Source organism: Rhinolophus sinicus, chromosome 15, assembly GCF_057876585.1.
Source record: "Rhinolophus sinicus isolate RSI-liver-muscle chromosome 15, RSI-T2T, whole genome shotgun sequence".
Taxonomy (NCBI): Eukaryota; Metazoa; Chordata; class Mammalia; order Chiroptera; family Rhinolophidae; genus Rhinolophus; species Rhinolophus sinicus.
In genome coordinates this window covers 21494936-21511622 of record NC_142515.1, presented here as the reverse complement: position 1 = coordinate 21511622, position 16687 = coordinate 21494936, and the positions used below count along the sequence as shown (strand labels likewise).

At 53.4% G+C, this 16687-nt stretch overlaps 1 protein-coding gene across 7 annotated transcripts in view; it reads right to left on the bottom strand.

Moving 5' to 3' along the window:
- Positions 1–16687, bottom strand: part of SH3PXD2A (SH3 and PX domains 2A) — a 229617-nt gene that overhangs the window by 16778 nt on the left and 196152 nt on the right. For 5 of the 7 annotated variants that reach the window (XR_012498440.2, XR_016018888.1, XM_074339099.2 and 2 more), the window contains 5 exons: positions 14593–14676; positions 9368–9485; positions 5624–5961; positions 4480–4529; positions 1660–1779 (listed from right to left, as the gene is read on the bottom strand). Coding sequence is in view for 5 of the 7 variants with exons in the window: in XM_074339099.2 (XP_074195200.2) it covers positions 1660–1779; positions 4480–4529; positions 5624–5961; positions 9368–9485; positions 14593–14676 (710 nt within the window). In the remaining 2 variants the exon portion in view is untranslated. The remainder of the gene's footprint in view (positions 1–1659; positions 1780–4479; positions 4530–5623; positions 5962–9367; positions 9486–14592; positions 14677–16687) is intronic. The other 2 variants (XM_074339102.2, XM_074339104.2) reach the window with 1 other exon arrangement.

The window sequence follows — 16687 nt, the reverse complement described above, 5'->3', positions numbered from 1 at the left end:
CTCCATCAACACCCTGATTGAGCTGGCCTCCTCTACACACCCCTGCTTCTCTTCCCCCTAAGCTACTGCACTTAGAAGATACACTGTTCCCAGTCCCTACAAAACCCAACGCACCAAGGACTCATGTATAAAAAGCTACCATTCCTCCACTCCCGTCCTCACTTGGTGACCCTGGAAAGGATTTCTTGGGTCAGTAGACAATGGGAAGATGCAGGTGAGCTGAACCGGGAGGTATGGCCTGAGGCACCTACAGAGCACCTCCCGGCTAGCCCCATTGCCTGTGGTCATTTCACTGCAGGTGGAATCCCACTGCAATTCTAGAACTGAAAAGATTAATTTGGGTTGAATGGGAAGGATGAGAGGCTTTCAGTCATTTCCATGTTAGTATAAACTAGTTCAAGGAGCTTCTTTCTTAACTGCTACTTGAGATTGGCTAAAGGTCAGGAGTATGGTTACTGGTTGTGTTGGGGTTCATTCGGATTGGGGAACACAAAGGTAAGATAATTTTGGATTGTATAGCACTCCTGGAGGAGGGGGAGGGGAAGCATGAAAACATTGGCAATGGGGGAAGAGGGGCAAGGAAGGAAGAGAGGATGGAGACTGGCAAAGGCAAGCTCTGCCTGGGACCAGCCTCCTTTGGTCCTATACGCCATCCTTCACCCCACGCACCCTGTACCTAAAAGTCAAGCTGGGGTAGATCCTAAGAATGACAGTTCTGTTACATTACGAGCTTTGTAGGCTCTTCTGGAGAACCTAAGCACCACTGAGGGAATGATTTCTCTTGGAAATCATTCACATGTCTTCCGAGTTCCAGACATGTGATTTAAAACATTCATACCGGGGATATCACTTCGTCAATAGGCAGAGACTGTCCAGTTAATCTTCTGACAGTTTTACATGAATTAATTGGATTTACTCCATTAATACACAAAGCCACTCAAGAAAAACAACAGTCACAGATCGTCTCTGTCCCCTGAAATGCCATGTTCAGTGCCAGCCACAAAGTAGTTTCATAAATGCTAGGAAAGAGGCCAGGAGGGAGCTCCCCAGGGTGTATTATACCATTTTGCAGAGAGAAAAATATCAAAGCCTGGGGGGAGAAGTGACAGCATTAAACACCACAGATGCCCATTGTGGGACATGCTAGAACCCAGGTCCCCGGCACCTTATTTCAGCAGCCTGGACCACATTCGTCCAGCAATAGTATTCCTAATGTGCTGGCCACTGAGATGCTCCTGGGAGAGAAAGTGTGTCGAGGCCAAACGGTCTGGGCAATGCTGCCTATTATCCTTTTAGAGATGCTCAGTAACATCTCCGTATCATAGGCTCTGAGAAGTTCTGCAATTAAAACAACAAAGCGGGTTGGATTTTGTTTCACCCACTGTCCTCCACACTCGTTTGACCACAGAAGTCCTTTATCTCAAGGAACTCCCTTCATAAACTCCTGCAATACACTGTGGGACGCACTGTGAGCCCTGGGTGGAGACACGGGTCCTGGGTTCTAGTCCTGACTGTGGCACTTACTAGCTTTATGGGTCTTGTTTCTGCACATTTCTTGCCTGCCTTTCAGGAACGCTGTCAGCAAGACATAAGGAGTAAATGCAGCAGGGCTTTGAGCAGCCTGAATTAAAACCCTCAGCCTCATGGCCCAAGGCTCACCTCTGCCTTCTGTCCACCTCGAAAGCTGATCCCGTCAGAAATGCATGACTGGAATTCGGCAATGGTGTAGTACTCCACCTCAACAGAAGGGGGCTCTGGCGGCTTCGGCAGCTGGAACCCCTAAGGTAGAGAAGGACTCTGAGCAAAACCCACCTGGTCTTAACGGTAAGAGTGGAGAGTATGGCGTTTACACTAGCTGGTCAGCAGCTGTCCCCAAGATGTATCTATCACCTAAGTCTCAGGATGTCTCCAGACCAGGCTTTTATGAATACCCAGGATTCACCTGAGACTTCTCTGAGCTATCAAAATGATCATTTAGTAACACAGTAATTTCCACCCTTCCATCTCTGGAGGTCCAATTTTCAGAAGCCTCAACAACTAGGTCCCAAAATAAAAATTAAAAAGTAGAGAAATCGTTGTAACACAGGCTGTGCATACTGCCCTGTGGGAGAGGAGAGCCACCATCCTTAAGGCAAAGGGAGAAGGGCTGTAGGGGTGACACCTGGCTGACGGGGCAGAGCCAGGGGGCATAGTCATCTCTACAGGTGGGGTGTGGGTGCGTGGGGGGTGGGCATGGGGTTGGGTGAGAAGAGCCCTTGGTGGGTCATCATGACGCCAAATGGTCAGGCAAGCACTAAATAAAACTCAGGACCCTCTGCTCTGCGGGCAGGGTGGAACATGCTGGATAGCCTAAACGTTACACACTGGCACATCAATTGAAGCATGACATTCAAGGACATTGAGAATTTGGCTGCAGCCCATGATTTTTGAGCCTCTTCATTCGTTTTACAAATGTTTGTTGTGCATCTACTGGGTGTCAGACTGGTTTAAGGTCCTGGTGTCCAATAGTGAACCAAAAGGACGACCCCTTGCCCTTATGGAGTGGGTATTGTAGCTTCCCCCAGTCTCTTCTGGCCAAAATGGACTTCGTGCCCCCCCATTACTCCCAGGATGTCCTGGTATCATACAAAGGAGTTAAAACAGAACAATTTTTGAAAAAAGGTATGTGTGTAAGGTAGACTAGGAAGGGGGAGAAGTAGCTGTGGTGTAGCAGAAAGACCTCAAAAGACCTCAGCCTTGCAGCTGGGCACAGCTGGGCTCCAATCCCAGCTCAGCAATTCACCAGCTGCATGGCCTTAGGCAAGGCCCTTCACCTCTCTGAGCCTCAGTTTCCTCTTCCATGAAATGGAATAGCAGGCTCATTAAGAGGATTACTGAGACAACGCTGGCCCAGCCAAGAGCACAGGAAGAGCTGCATACATAGAAGCCAACGCTTAGCACTTCTCCTGAAACACCACCCTGTCCTCGGAACGTTCCTTGTTCTTCAAGGCTTGGCATGTCCTAATCCAGCCAGTTACAACCCAGCTGCCTGGGTCGGAGTGAGCAAAGGGTAGGAGAAAGCTGGTTTTGATAGACCAGGTACGACTCAGTCAACTTTCCCTGCCCTGGTACCTGGCCCTGCAGCCATGCATGTGAGCAGATGTGGCCCAGGCCTCAGCCCAGCCTGGACACCTGGCCAGGTGGGATTCAGCCGGGCCTAGCTGTTAACACAACAGCAGCCCTGCCTCAGCAAGCCCCGCATTTGGTAAGTGTGGAAGGAATTACCCATTCTTGCCAAAATCAAGTCTGCCTGAAAATAATTAGCTGGGGCTGAGAGAGATGGGAGGAAAGAACTCGCTGTTTAGTCGTGTAAAATGCAAGGAGGAAACGAGCTAGAAACTCCACTGGGGCTGAGGGCCAGGGCAAGGATGGTCTCATTTCCAGGGGCCAAATCTTCAATAATCCTCTTTATGGAAGGCCCACTCTTCCCGGGACTGCTGCTAACCCCCTCTCTGGGGCAGACGTCACTGATCACAGAAACTCTTGCTGTTAACCCAGATGTGACTTCAGAAATCTTTTTCCACAAAGGGCAGCAGGTAGCCCCTCCAACAGTCACAACTGACACAGGAAATGGAAACCTGACAGCAAGCCCTCAACACACAGTCTCATTCATCCTTACAACAGCCCTAGGAGATGGCTGGTACAATGGGAATTTTATAGACAAGGAAACTGAGGATTGTGGAGGGTCAGCAACTAGCCCTGGTCACTGTTTCTAAGTGTCAGAAGTGGACTATGAATCCATGCCCGGTAGGCTCGACGCCCCATTCTTTCCACTGTATCCCGCCGCCCGATAACAGGTCTCTGTTCTAGGGCTCTCGGCCTGCCACCAGCATCACTGCTGGGCCAGCCCCAGCGCCCTGCGTGCACATCTGCTTCCCTGACAGTCTGGACACCAGGAAACCCCACGCAAAGGAGCCAGGGACCCTAGCAGCATAAGCGTCTTTAAGCTTCAGCATAAGCCAGTCTTGGCCACCGACATCTCTCGTGGAGGATACTCACTGGTCTGCCCTCTGCCCTCCCAGGTTCTGGCATCCACCACCTCCATCGGGCATTCCCAAGCAAAGAAGGCAAAGCTGAGACAGGCTTCCAGGTTCACATGGACAGCAGCCCTATTTCCAGCCGCTGGCAATGCCCTGGCCGGACATTCTCACTGGCCAGTCTAAATGTTTATGTCTGCCAGTGCAGTGGTTGGGATGGATTTATTTAGCTTTGGAGTTCAGAGTGTTTTCGATTATAAACTGTCCAGCTAGGCCCCCCAGAAAGGTTGGGATCTGCAGGCTTCCCTTTCTGCTCCAGCCCCACACAGCTGGAAGCCCCGGCAGGGCCCTGGGAAACCTCTGGACCAACAGGCTCTTCAGTGAGACAGCCAATTACCTGGGGCTGCTACAGTGCATCCCCAGGAAAAGAACGAAACAGAGAGGAGAAAGTCAGCGCACATACCAGGCTGGATTCTCTGCGAGGTGGAGGCCGTGTCCTTAGGTTCGGGGAGCCTAGAAGAGACACACTGCTTAAAAAAATCCCAGCCAGACACTGGGCAACAGAGTCCGTGCCTGACTTCCTACGTGTGACTGCCTCCTGATCCTGGGACGTTCCTGCTTCCATCCCCTATTTATGAAGGACCCATGCTCTCCATCACCTTAGGCACTGTAGTTGGGACTTCTTTGGTGGGAAACCAACCTTTAAGCTTCCTTGGCTGTGCTTCAGGAGGCTCGATGCACCCTCTGAAGAGGGGTGCACATTGCAAAATGTACAGATACGGAGGAGGCATTTTTCAGGAGAAAGGGTAGATGGCCTTATCAGATTTTCAAAGTTAGGAGCGGAGACCGTGTCTATTTTGTGCTCACTCCTGAGCCCTTAGAAGCTAGCCCACAATTCCAGGCAAGAGGAGGTGCCCCCCCACCCCAACATTTGCCAATTGGTTGTCTAAAAGGTTTCAGGCACAGAGCTAACTCACCCAAGTTCAGAACTGAACTAAAAACCAGCTTTCCTCCAGATTTTAAGGCTGGCTGGACACAAACAGAAGCTGGTCTCTCACAATAGAGGGCAGTTTAACGTGAGCCAGAGATGTGTAGAGACTAGGAGGGTGGCAGCCGGGTTTCTCCTATAATGAAGAAGATCCCTAAAGAATGCCCCTTAGAACTATGCCTAGGCGTGAACGTCCACGTCTTTCAGGTTTCTAGTACCTGGTGGAAGGCGATCTGGGAGTTGGGTAAGGCCCAGACAGACGTGTTCCTCTATCGGCAAAGCAGCCTTGCACCTATGGCTAACATTTCATGGCCCGGGGGTCTATACTTTTCTGCAAAGTGAGCATTCCTGGCTCTCCACTAGAGAAGGAAGGATTGCTACCCGCTTATATACTCATGTAATTTATCTTCAGTGGAGGCGTTGGAAGTAATTGCCTCGTCCACCTCTGTGATTAGCATGAGACAAGTTGACAGAGTGGGCCAGGGGTCAGTCTATATCTCAGAAAGAAAATGATACGGGGGGCGGGGGGTCCTGCACACTCGCCTAGCTTTCCTTGTACCCCACGCCCACTCTACAAACTGCTTTGCAGCGAGGACCCAGGGCTCAGCGAGGCTCTTACTGATCTGGGCCCTCTGGGGGGCAATCCTGGCCACGGCTGGGGAGCCCTGGGCCAGCTTGGAGACGGTCCTCTCGGGGACCCCCAAGGCACTGCCATTGGAGGCATTGCAGAGGATGGGCAGGCTGATCTCCTTCTTGGTGATGGGGGCCTCCGGGCCCTCGCCTTCGGCTGGTGGAGTCTCCTTGTCCCCTGATGCCTTCTTGTTCAGCAGGTTGCTGATCTCCATGATGTTCCCAATAATCTCTACTGGGCCTGCCAGATTCTTCTTCCGTGCTGGCAGGTCATCTTTGGCTTTCTTCAGGTAGGATGCTGGTGCCCAGCCTTCTTTGCCCAGGTATCTGTGGGGGAGGAGTGGGCCATGGGTCATCAGAGCACTGCGGCCTGACGCCCCAGTCCCAAGCCCAGGCTCCAGCTGGCCTTGCCCAGCTAAGCCTTCTCTACTGTGTTCTGCAAGACAGTTGGCAATCCCAGTACTCTGGAGAGAGCTGGAACTGAAAACAGGTAGAAAGGACACCCAGAACACCGTTTCTTCCTCTCTCGCTCCTTGGTATGGGTTCTTATACTCTGCAAAGTCAGGGACCTTTAGGTTAGAAGACTCCTTAAATTTTGGGTTGCCCAAAAGGTAGACTTCGTAACAGCCTGCTACCTCACAATCAGTAGAGGACAATTCTAGAGAGAAGATAAGAGAAGGTATCTAGAACTAAATGCCCTATTATCTGAGGGGTGAAGAGGCAGCCCAGGTGAGTTAGGAAACTCAAGTTGTGGCCTATTGTACCTTGGACAAGTCCCTACCCTGGAGCTCAATTTCTTTCTCTTCTGCAAAACACAGGGATAGTGTAGCTATGAAAATTTATCCAGAAGGCTAAACCCATTGAAAACAACTAGGAAGAGTGACTGAGTGGGGAAAGTATAAGTACTCTGCGGAAGCAACAGATGGATCAAATTCACAGAACAAATGCACAAACAGACCAACGCTAAAGGGAACATTTCAAATTAGTGGGGTAAGGATGGATTACTCAGTGAGTGATTTGGGGATGACTGACTAGGAAATATTAGGAAATATTATACAGGATATAGCAAAATAAAAAATGCAAGTTGTGAATATTTGCTTCATCTTGAGGGTTGAGAAAACCTTTTTAAATAGGATTCCAAAAATCAAAACCTAAATGAAAATACTAAAAGCACATGAATGAATAAAATCAAAACATTTGGTATGGCAAAACAATAAAATGAAACAAAAAATGGAAACAAAACTAAAAACCCATAAACAAGAGAAAAGGCAAATGAGAGGGCTGACTTAATTTTAGGTGATTTGATGATTTCTGAAAACAAGCTTTTCCCTTTTTTCCCCACGGTGTTGAGCTTCTACCCAAAACCACTGGGAGCTTACTTCCTAGTCCAGCAGTTGTCAATGCCCCCGAGTCAGGGTTGCAATGTCCCTGTGTGCTCCCTGGGACACACACAGCTGGCTCTTTGGAATGCTCCTCCATGCCAGATGTCTGACAATCCCCTTTCCCAGCCTCCCCATCTGACCTTGTTATTGGGCACTCATTAGGTGGGAGAAAAAGGAATGTAAAAGTTAAAGTTTCTATCAACATGTCTGAGCTTTGCTGGAAAGCTCCGGTAGGAGGTGGCTTCTTATGCTCACGTCACAGGAACATGCAGGCAGGCTGACTAAAGCTCACGCATCTGGCCCCCTGGGCTTTGGAAGGCAGATATCAGTGAACAAATAGATGGAAATCAGGGAGCTGGCAGACAGAGCACAAAATTTCAGGGGTGGGTGGAAGCAACTAATCGAGATGCCTCATCTTACATATGAGGCAACAACCACGGCTCAGAAAAGCAAAGCAAGTAGCAGAGGGTCACACAGGTAGCTGGTGGCAGCGTCAGGCCCAGAAGCTGGTGCTCCTGCATCTTGGAGGAAGGATGAAGAAGAACCTGCTGGCCGCTGCAGGGGCTTTTATATGAGGACACTGTGGAGAGATGGGGAGCAGGATCTCATGGGAGTAATGCTCAGGCCGGCTCATTGTTCTGAGTGCTCCCATTTCAAACCCCGTGTGCTCCTGCAGTGTTACATGGATAAAATTAGATCCCAGGCAGAGAGATGCAAGGGAATCAGGAGCGGCTGTGTGTGTCTGGGTCCAACTCTGCTCACATCTGCTTTCCAGCTCTGGAGCATGGAATGACTCCAGAGGGAAGCGAACTGGAAAAGGAGAGATGGAGAGAGAGGGAGGGTGTGTGTGTGGGGGGGGGGGGGGAGTGGTGGAGAAGAAAGACAGGAAATGAGGATCAACAGAGCCTGGAATGTTGGGAAATGGCATATTTAAGGGGGTGTCTGGCAGCTTTCTTAAGGTGGAACCTTTTCAGCAGGGTTTTCTCAGTTGAAGCTTCCCCTGGCTAAAGGGCTAGGCCATGGGGACAAGAGTTGACTGGAAGAAGCAGCTCCAAGTGACTTTGTTGGTCATTTTAGAAAACTTAAAACAAACCCCAGTAGCTTTGTAGATAACCTCCAGGCAAGTCATTTAGGTTACCAGCCTTCCAGAATGTTCCCTGCACTTCCCATGCCAGACATGCAGTTGTTGGATTTTGGGGTTGGCTCTCGTTTCCACTGCTTAGAGAACATGAAAGTCTGCCAGGGGCCTTGGGCAACACATGTCTAGCTACACATCTTGTCCCACCTAACAGGAAAGGGACACCTCAGCTCTCCTGACTGACATGCACAGGGCCAGAGCAGCTATGTCCTGTCAGGTCACACTACAGTTCAGTCCCAGGAGGCCAATGAACTTCATGCCGCCCAGCAGCACTGCCTTGGAAGTGCCTGCATCACCTCTGTGGGCGACAGCTCAGAACATGCATCCTGTCCGCAGTGGGTCTATCTCTGCCAAATGGGTTACAAGCAGAGAAGAGAGAAACTGGGCAAAATCATCACAGCTAAGTGGGTTCCAAAGGAGCCAAACCATTTCCTGAGAGCAAGGCTCCCTGAGGGTGGCGCTGGCCTCAGAACCCCAGGGCAGAGGGGACTGGAGGGGCTGGACTTGGTAGGCGAGAGGCCAGTGAAACCCACAGGGTTTCGTTTATTTCCAGGAGCATCAGGAAAGCCCCCTACTCTCTTACCCACACTCCCCAATGGGTTTCTCAGCTGGGAAGTGTGATTAGGCCCTGGAAGAGGGAGGGGCAGGAGAAGAAGGAGGGCTCTGAACCAGGCCTGGGCTCAGGCCTCACTCGTGCCTTGGCTCTGACAACCACGTGAGCCAGCCCTGCAGAGTGGGGCAGCCTGGGACAGAGCCGGCATCTGGGGCCCTGAGTGCTGAGCTGTGGGCAGCAGGAGCAGCCCTGCTGGGACCTCCGCAGGACCTGTGGACACCAGTGCTCCAGGCAGCCTGAGTTACAGTGCATGCCAGGTGGCCAAGGCCGGACACAGAAAACCAAATTCAGATGTGCTGAATTTGGCAATTGCCACTTGGCAATTGCATGGGAAGGGACTGCACCACCGCCTGCAAGCTGAGCCGGGGCTCCTGTGCCCTGCTGGCTGCAGCTCGGGCTCTGCTTTACATGTTCCGAGAGACACTGCAAGATGAACACTCTCTGCTCGAGCTATTCAGCTGTGCACTCAGCACATCCAAGCCCGGGCTGTGGGCGCAAAGCCCACAGTATCTACCCTCCAGAGCTGGTGCCCACAGCCAGTCTGCAGTATCTCCCTGCTCTGCTGCCCAAGGCACCTCACTCCTCTTCTGGGGCTCCTACCTGATGTACCACCAGCCCTCCAAATTCTTTCGGATCACCTCCACGGTGACGCCCTTCTCAAAGCCAATCTCGTCCTTGCTTTGGCTGGTGTAAGGCTGCACGGTGATGTACTTCTCCTCTGTGGGTGGCGGGCAAAGCAAGAAAGCACAGTTATTTGACGTTGGGAGCAGGTCCTCCTCTGTCTCCTCCTCCTCCTCCCCTGGCCTTGCTTGGCTGGTTGCCAAGGTGGACTGGGTCGACCTCTGGCTCTTCTAGGGAAGGGAAGAGAAGGGAAGAGACCAGGCTTCACTGCTGCTCCCAGTGTGTGCCAAAGCCAGCCGGGGCCCCAGGTGGACTAGCACAGCCCTGGGCAATGCAGTGTGTCTCCCCGCCTCCCAGCCCTGAGGGCAGGGTTAGGAGAAACCTGGCCTCGTGGGGTCTGCATCCGGAAGTCTCAGACCAACCCTGGGTGTCCCCTGAATGCCTTGAGGCCCCATGCCATGCCTTCTTCCTTCCGGAAGGTGCCACCCTTCCATCTGTGTCCCAGACTTGCTCTCCTTGCCCTTTTTCACCTCAACCCCTTAAATCCTTCCTGTCTGATCTTCCGACGGCTCCAGAGGCACATCGTAGGTGAAGCCTTACCTGACCACTCATCTGGTCACCTGATCATGTAAGCTCCCCAAGAGGATTCCGGGGAACATGTATTCTATGGGAGTAGTTACGTGTATCTTGTTAAGATAAGGGTCCCATGGCCAAATGGGCAGTGGCAACGCTGAGCGCCACACAATCAGGCAGGACCTCATGGAGCCCCGAGTGAGGCAATGTGTCTGTGCAGCTTTTGGAGGGCAGCATGCTGAGCTGACCACTCTGTCAGGCGGACCCGCCTGGGAGCCGCCTGCTCTGGTCTCACAGTGTGACTGTGGGCCTTGTTCGGGGTGTCCCAGAACCTGGGAAAGAGGCACCTTACGGAGCTCAGGAAAAGCTTGAGAAGGCAGGCCTGGGGATGCTGGGCCACATGCATCTTCCCCGGTTCCCTTCAGCCTCTCTCCTGGCAGGGGGCCCTGCTGCGTCCACATGGGTCCTTGCTCAGGCTTCCAGGGAGGTGCTTCTTCTGTGTTTGCTGGGGTCCAGCTCTGTCTGTCCCCAGGAAGCATCACAGCTGGACCCACAGCTGGCTGGTTAGACACCCTGCCTCCTGGGTTGAGAGCCTCCCAGAGGACTGCTCAGACCTCAGAAAGAAGCCCAAGTCCTCACTCTCACCCTCCAAGAAAACAAGGAACAGAGCATAGGCAGGAAAGAACTGGCCACGTGGCCATGCCCTTTGGAGGGGGCACCCTGTACCTATGCTGTCCTCTCTGGCCTGGGTGCTACCCAGGGGCTGGGACAGTACCTGACACACAGCAGGAGATTCAAAGGGATGGTGGAATTTATGGATGAAGAGCAAAGTGGGGCTGAGTGGGGGGGGCTTTCTGCAAGCTCAAAACAGCAGGATGCCGGCGCAGGATGCTGGTTCCTAAGATGTCTGTCCCCCACCTCCCAGCTGTGACAATCACCCACTGACTCCTCAGCTGGACCCTAGCAGGCAGCCTGCCTGAGCCTCTGGCAGCAGTGGGGGAGGGGGCTGCCACCCCAACCCCTGTGACAGGAGGGCCATCTGTTCATTCTTCCCTGGATTATCGAGGTCCTGTCTGCGGCCCTGTGCTGGGCTGAGATAGCAGCTCCCTTTGGGATGGAGGTACTTTCCCTGCCAGGCTGTGAGGGCAGAGCTGATGGGCTGCTGGCTGCCAAAAGGCAAAAGGTGGGTGACAAGCCCTGGGAGCCTCTTCTCCCACTGCAAGCCTTTCTCAGCATCGACTAGCTCCTGGAAGCTTTCAGATTCCAAACCAGCCATGCTGGGGAGAGCTGCCAAGACTGCCTGAGAGCCTCCTTCAGCCAGACTCTGACTCGGGCCTTTGAGAAGTTCAGTGTTCTACAGTCCAACGCTCCATTTTCCAGTGGGGCACGGTAAGTCCTGGCCCCGGTGGTGGCCAGAGGGCAGCGCCAGGCCCCAGGGATCCAGAAGTCTGAGGTTAGGGTGAGGCAAGGCCTGCCTGGGCTTCACAGTTTGCCTTTGCTCAGCTGGGCTATTTTTAAAAGCCTGTGGTTCGAGCAGGAAGCCATTGTGCAAGTTTTCCTAGGCAAAGATGCTTTTGCAGAGAAAAATTACAGTCCTTCTCTTGGGAAGCTCAGAGGAGCCCGGCCTGGCCGCATGGCAGAGAAATGGGCCTAACGCATGTCATGCGGGCTCAGGCTGTCACCGGCCCCCCAGTGTGTGTGTTGAGGACAGAGCCTCGCAGGCCATGTGACCACCTGCTTTCCCTTGACCCTCTCCGGGTGGGCAGAACCAAGGATATCAGCTTTACCCAGAAAAGCTGAGCCGCTCCTGCAAAAGGCCTTGTTCTTGGTGGCCCTGGGGTGGACGTGAACACAGCTGTCTGGGAGTTTATGGGCTCCTAGTAAGATATCTGGCTGGCTCAGGGGTTTGTTCTGCCCTGTAGCTGTGTAGGTTCCCGGTGATGAAAATTCAGAGCCCTGGTTCCAGGCAGGGCAACTCTTCCAATTGGTCGTCTGGGGGCTTGGTTTTCTGCCATGGTTGGCTCAGACAGCGGAGGCATGAATTGCCTCCATGTGAACATGTGCTACGTGGAGACTCAGGCCCCCAACTCAGTTTTCCCCAAAGAAGAAGCAGAGCTAGCCTCTCTGCAGGAGCGGGGCCACGCACCCCACCTGCGGGCCAGACAGGAGGATGAACAGCAAGATGGAAATGGCCTCACGGTGGCTGAGAGATTGGGGGCTCAGGTTGCTTGGGGTCTCTAAGAGAAGTCCCTTAGGAATTGGAGTTGAGGGAAGGGGCGCTACGAGTTCATGGGGAGCAACTCGGCTCCTGAGAAGCACTGAGAACATGGTCACTCTGAGGTACCATCAAAGGATGGTGGCAGCCCCACCCAGGAAGGGCTGGCCAGGCCGCCCACTGGGTGAGTGGGTGGGTGGCTGTGGGGAGGTGGACAGGCCTGTTTTGGTTTTGGAGGCAGGGGCTGAAGAGCGCTGCAGTTTCCAAACCACAGACGCCTCCTCTTTCCAAACACTTTCCCTCCGTCAGCAGTCTCCCCAGCTCCCCTCCTGGCCCCCACAAGTTACCCAACCCCCCTGCAAGGGGCCTTTTGATTCCAAAGGCCTGGCTGGCTGAGGGAATGGGGAGTGGAGGCCCTGGGGAAGCACTGCTTTTCTCTTGTCTAGTTATATGTGACCCACTGCCTGCTTTCCCCCCATCAGCTCGGCTTTGCAGCAAAGCTTCTCCCAGCCAACTTTCTGCAAGTTTTTCTTGGCTGCTTGATTCAACTTAGCCCTGATTTAACTTAGGGCTAAGACTGGGAAATAATGTTGTTTAGGTCTCTTATTTAAGAGAGAGACAGAGAAGTTGTGGGCTTGTATTTGCTTACGTGGTTGCATATGTAGGGATGACAGCAGAATTATGCATTTAGGTGGGTATTTGTGTCTACATATATCACTGTCTGTAACTGTGACTGCACTGCCTGTGTATATGTGGCCTAGGGGTCATGTATGTGAGACGCCGTGAAGCTGTGTATGTACTTATGGTGTTTCCGCAGAGGAGTTACATGTGACGTGGCCACGAGCAGTTTCTGTGGATAATGTATTTGTGACTATGTAAATAATATATACGTGAACAGTCTGCACATAGCTGCATGGGTGGAATTATATATGTGTGTCCATGAGTGGCTGTGCGCACAGGCCTGTGGATGTACAGCTGTGTGGTGGTCGGATATGACAGTGTACTGTAGCCATGCCTGTCGCCAAAAGGGCCAAGTGTGGGTGGCAGTGCTTTGCTGGCTGCATGTGTCCATATGGTTGTGGAGGCAGAGTTGTATTTGGGGCTCAGTGTGTGATGGTGTTTGAAGCAGATGCGGAAGGGGACGGGGCAAGGCCAGGCCTTTCGCCATGCTATTTTTCCAGGCCAGCGTCCTGCTCTTCTTTGTCGCCAATGCTTGGAGCTATGTCCCAGCCTGGCCCCTCAACAATGCTGTCCCACTCCTCCTAGCTCTAGGTACCTCTGCTTTACATTCCGCCTATTCTTGCTGTTTCCATGACTTGGCTCTCTGCCCTGTGCCAGCCCCCGGGTCCAACCCATGCTCCATCCTCAGGACAAACTGGGCTCCTCAGCCAGTGCTCTGAGCCTGACACTAAGCCATCTGCAGGCGGTGGTCATCCTAGAGTCCAGGCTTCCTGCTGCCTAGGACTTGGGGGCAGACATCAAACATAGTCTTGTAGTTGTTCAGGAACAAATTTTGGGGTGTGGTGTCAGTCACGGGCCACCACTGCCATTCTAGATAGGTCAGTGCTTATTACACACCCTCCCAGCTGTGCCATTATTGCCGGGAGCACACATTACACACTTTCCCTGAGGCAGGAAAAACTGGCCACTGGGGGCTCTGGAGATGTTTAGGGGTTTGTTCAGAGGCCCCTACTCTCTACGTCCTAAGCTCCTGGATGTTAGAAAGGCCCTGAACCGACACAAGGTCCTGGGGCCTCCCTGGGGTCCCAATGGCTAGTGCTGGAGATGTCGGCGGCTCCTTGGCTGCACCCAGTACACCATCAGAGAGGCCAGGCTGGGTCTGGCTCTGCTCCCTTTCTAGTTTCCTGGGAACTGGCTGAAGGTGGGTTGCTGGCTAGCCCTTCTTCCTACTCTGTCCCTAAGAAATTGCTGGAACAGCTGTGGCCGAGGGAGCAAACTTCTCAGAGGAAGAAGGCAATGTGTGTGTGTGTGTGTGTGTGTGTGTGAGAGAGAGAGAGAGAGAGAGAGAGAGAGAGAGAGAGAGAGAGAGAGAGAGAGAGATGGGGGGAGGGGGATAAAGAGATTTAGAAATGCTCAGTTCTCCTAATCTTTAATTCCCAGGGAAATATCGCGTTTCATAGAGTCCAGCTGCCCCCACACTATGCCTTAAGTCCCATGACCCCCACCCCAGAGCAATGGCACAAGCCAGAGTCACCCCAGTGTCATCCCAATTCCCAAGCAGACCCCGTACCCGACTTCCCCCCATCCCAGGCCCCCAAGCTGCAGTAGGAAAGAGAAAAGTCTGGCTCGTAGATCTGGGTGAGGAGGCCACAGGGCAGACCCCGAGAGGAGAACAGGTGTTAGTGAGAGAGAGAGGCGGCAGCTGTGGGTGAGAAGAAGCCAGCTCTGTGGTCACCTCGGCTGTGCTGCCTGTTGACCATCCCGCCCAGGGTCCACCGGCGATCCAGGCGCCGCAGATGGGCCTTGCGTCTCTTGGACACTGGTGTGGGAGATGACGATGGAACACACGGCCGACAGGAACCGGTGGAGAGAATGGAGATGAGGATGAGATGGGATGGGGCGGGGAAAGGGATGCAGGGAGGGAAAGTTCATATTCCCAGGTCGTCATCATCTGGACCAAGCCCCAGCAGCACATACCTGCTGGATGGGGGTAAACACAGCTGACAAGTGACATCACTGGCAGGTGGGGAAAAATTCAACCAAAGCCAAGGGTTATGTCCCTGAGCCTGAGAAGGGCTGAGAATTTAGAATCCCAGCACCTGGGAGGTGAAAAGCGTCCTTGGCTCCAAAGGATGACCCTCAACGGCGGATCCAGGGAGAGACCACTGCTCCTGCCATTGCTGGGCAGTGCTGGTTCCTGGTGAGGGGTTCCTGCGCGGGGGGTGTACCACCCTGGGGCTTACAGCCCCGCCACCCACCCATTCACCAAGTCCTGCTTGTGAACCTGCCACCACAATCCAGGTACCATGTGTGAAAGAGTACATGTGCCCAAGAGACTTGGGGTACCTTCTTCACTAATCTGCATTTATGCCTTTGCTTTCTCAGTCATCCCCATTGGACTGAGTCTGTTGAGGGCAAAGATTGCGTCTCTGCATCCCCAGGGTCTGGCACGAGGCTGAGGACATGGCCGATCCCTAAGAAACGATGCTGAGTGAAGCGTCCACATGGGTAGAAGTCACAGGCCTTGGTTCTGCTTCTTTCCCTCCTGTCATCCATTGGAATTTTTGATGACAGAGGGCAGACCTGCCTCCCCAGCTTCTCACTGCTCCAGACCTCTCTCATCCAGACCACCCTCTCTGGGGTGGCATCCTACACTGATCCTCTGTTTGCTATGTTCCTGCTCCAGATGCCCACTGCCTTCCTATGGGACACACACGTGGAATAGACACACCAGGGCTCCAGGGTGCCAACTGGCCCCCACCTCCTGGCACTGCAGAAAGAAGGTGCTCGGCTGCCCAGGTCTCGGCGAGGGAGGCCAGCAGTGAGACCCAGAGTAAAACTGCCTGACATACTCGAGCCAAATGCCACCAAGGCCTCCTGGGAAGTATCTGTTTTCCTGAAAGGAGGCAATGGCCTGTTAGACCTGTTCTTTGTAAGTAGGAGGTCTGGACAAAGGGTTAGGAGGCATGGATTAAGTCCAGGCCCCACTGCCGGGTTACCATGTCACTGTGGGTGGGCTGCTGTCCCTTTCTAAGCCTCTGTTTCCTCATTGTCAGTGGGGTTGAGACCACCTGCCCTGGCACGGAACGAGGCGAAGGACTGAACTGACTCACGGAATGTACGTCAGGTCCCATGTGAGGCCAGCCTGGGATGAGTTCTGACCGTGGACGCCAGGTCGGATGTGTGTGTGATTTCTCAGAGGGTTAAAGAGCTTCAGCTGATGACCAGGCCAGGGGCCACCTTAGCAGGAAGTGCCATTTACCTGGTGTAGACCATTTACAAGGACCAGCTCACTGGAGGCTCACCAACTGCTGTGCAGTTGGAAAGCAGAGCAGAGGGCTATGAAGGAGGCGCCTGAACCACACAGCTAAGGTCGGGGTAACACGCCCATCCAGGCAGTCTGACTCTGAAGCATAGTCTCGGGGACTCCTCAGTGTTGTTCTGCCCCCTCAACCCTGCACCCCTAGACCTGCCAACAACAGGGGAGGCTGGAGAGACGGGCAGGGCCTGGTGCTGGGGCACCTGCTCCCTGGAGGAATGCCTCACCGGGTGCAGCAGCCCCGGTGACCGTGGGCTGGTTCACTGGTGCCAATGCGAGCCCACCAGGGAGGAAGGCAGCTCATCGCCGGTGGTTGGAGGGCACAGGGACCAAGGCAGGGACCCAGGCTCTGGTCTTGGCTCTGCCACAAACTGACCTGAGGGCTCTGTGTAGGAGGTACCTCTCCGGGCCTACATTTCCTCACCTCTGAGAGGTGATAGGTGGGACAGTTCACTAAAGCACCTCACAAATATCGATCTTGGACCGGCATCATTGTCAGTGGGAGGAGGGA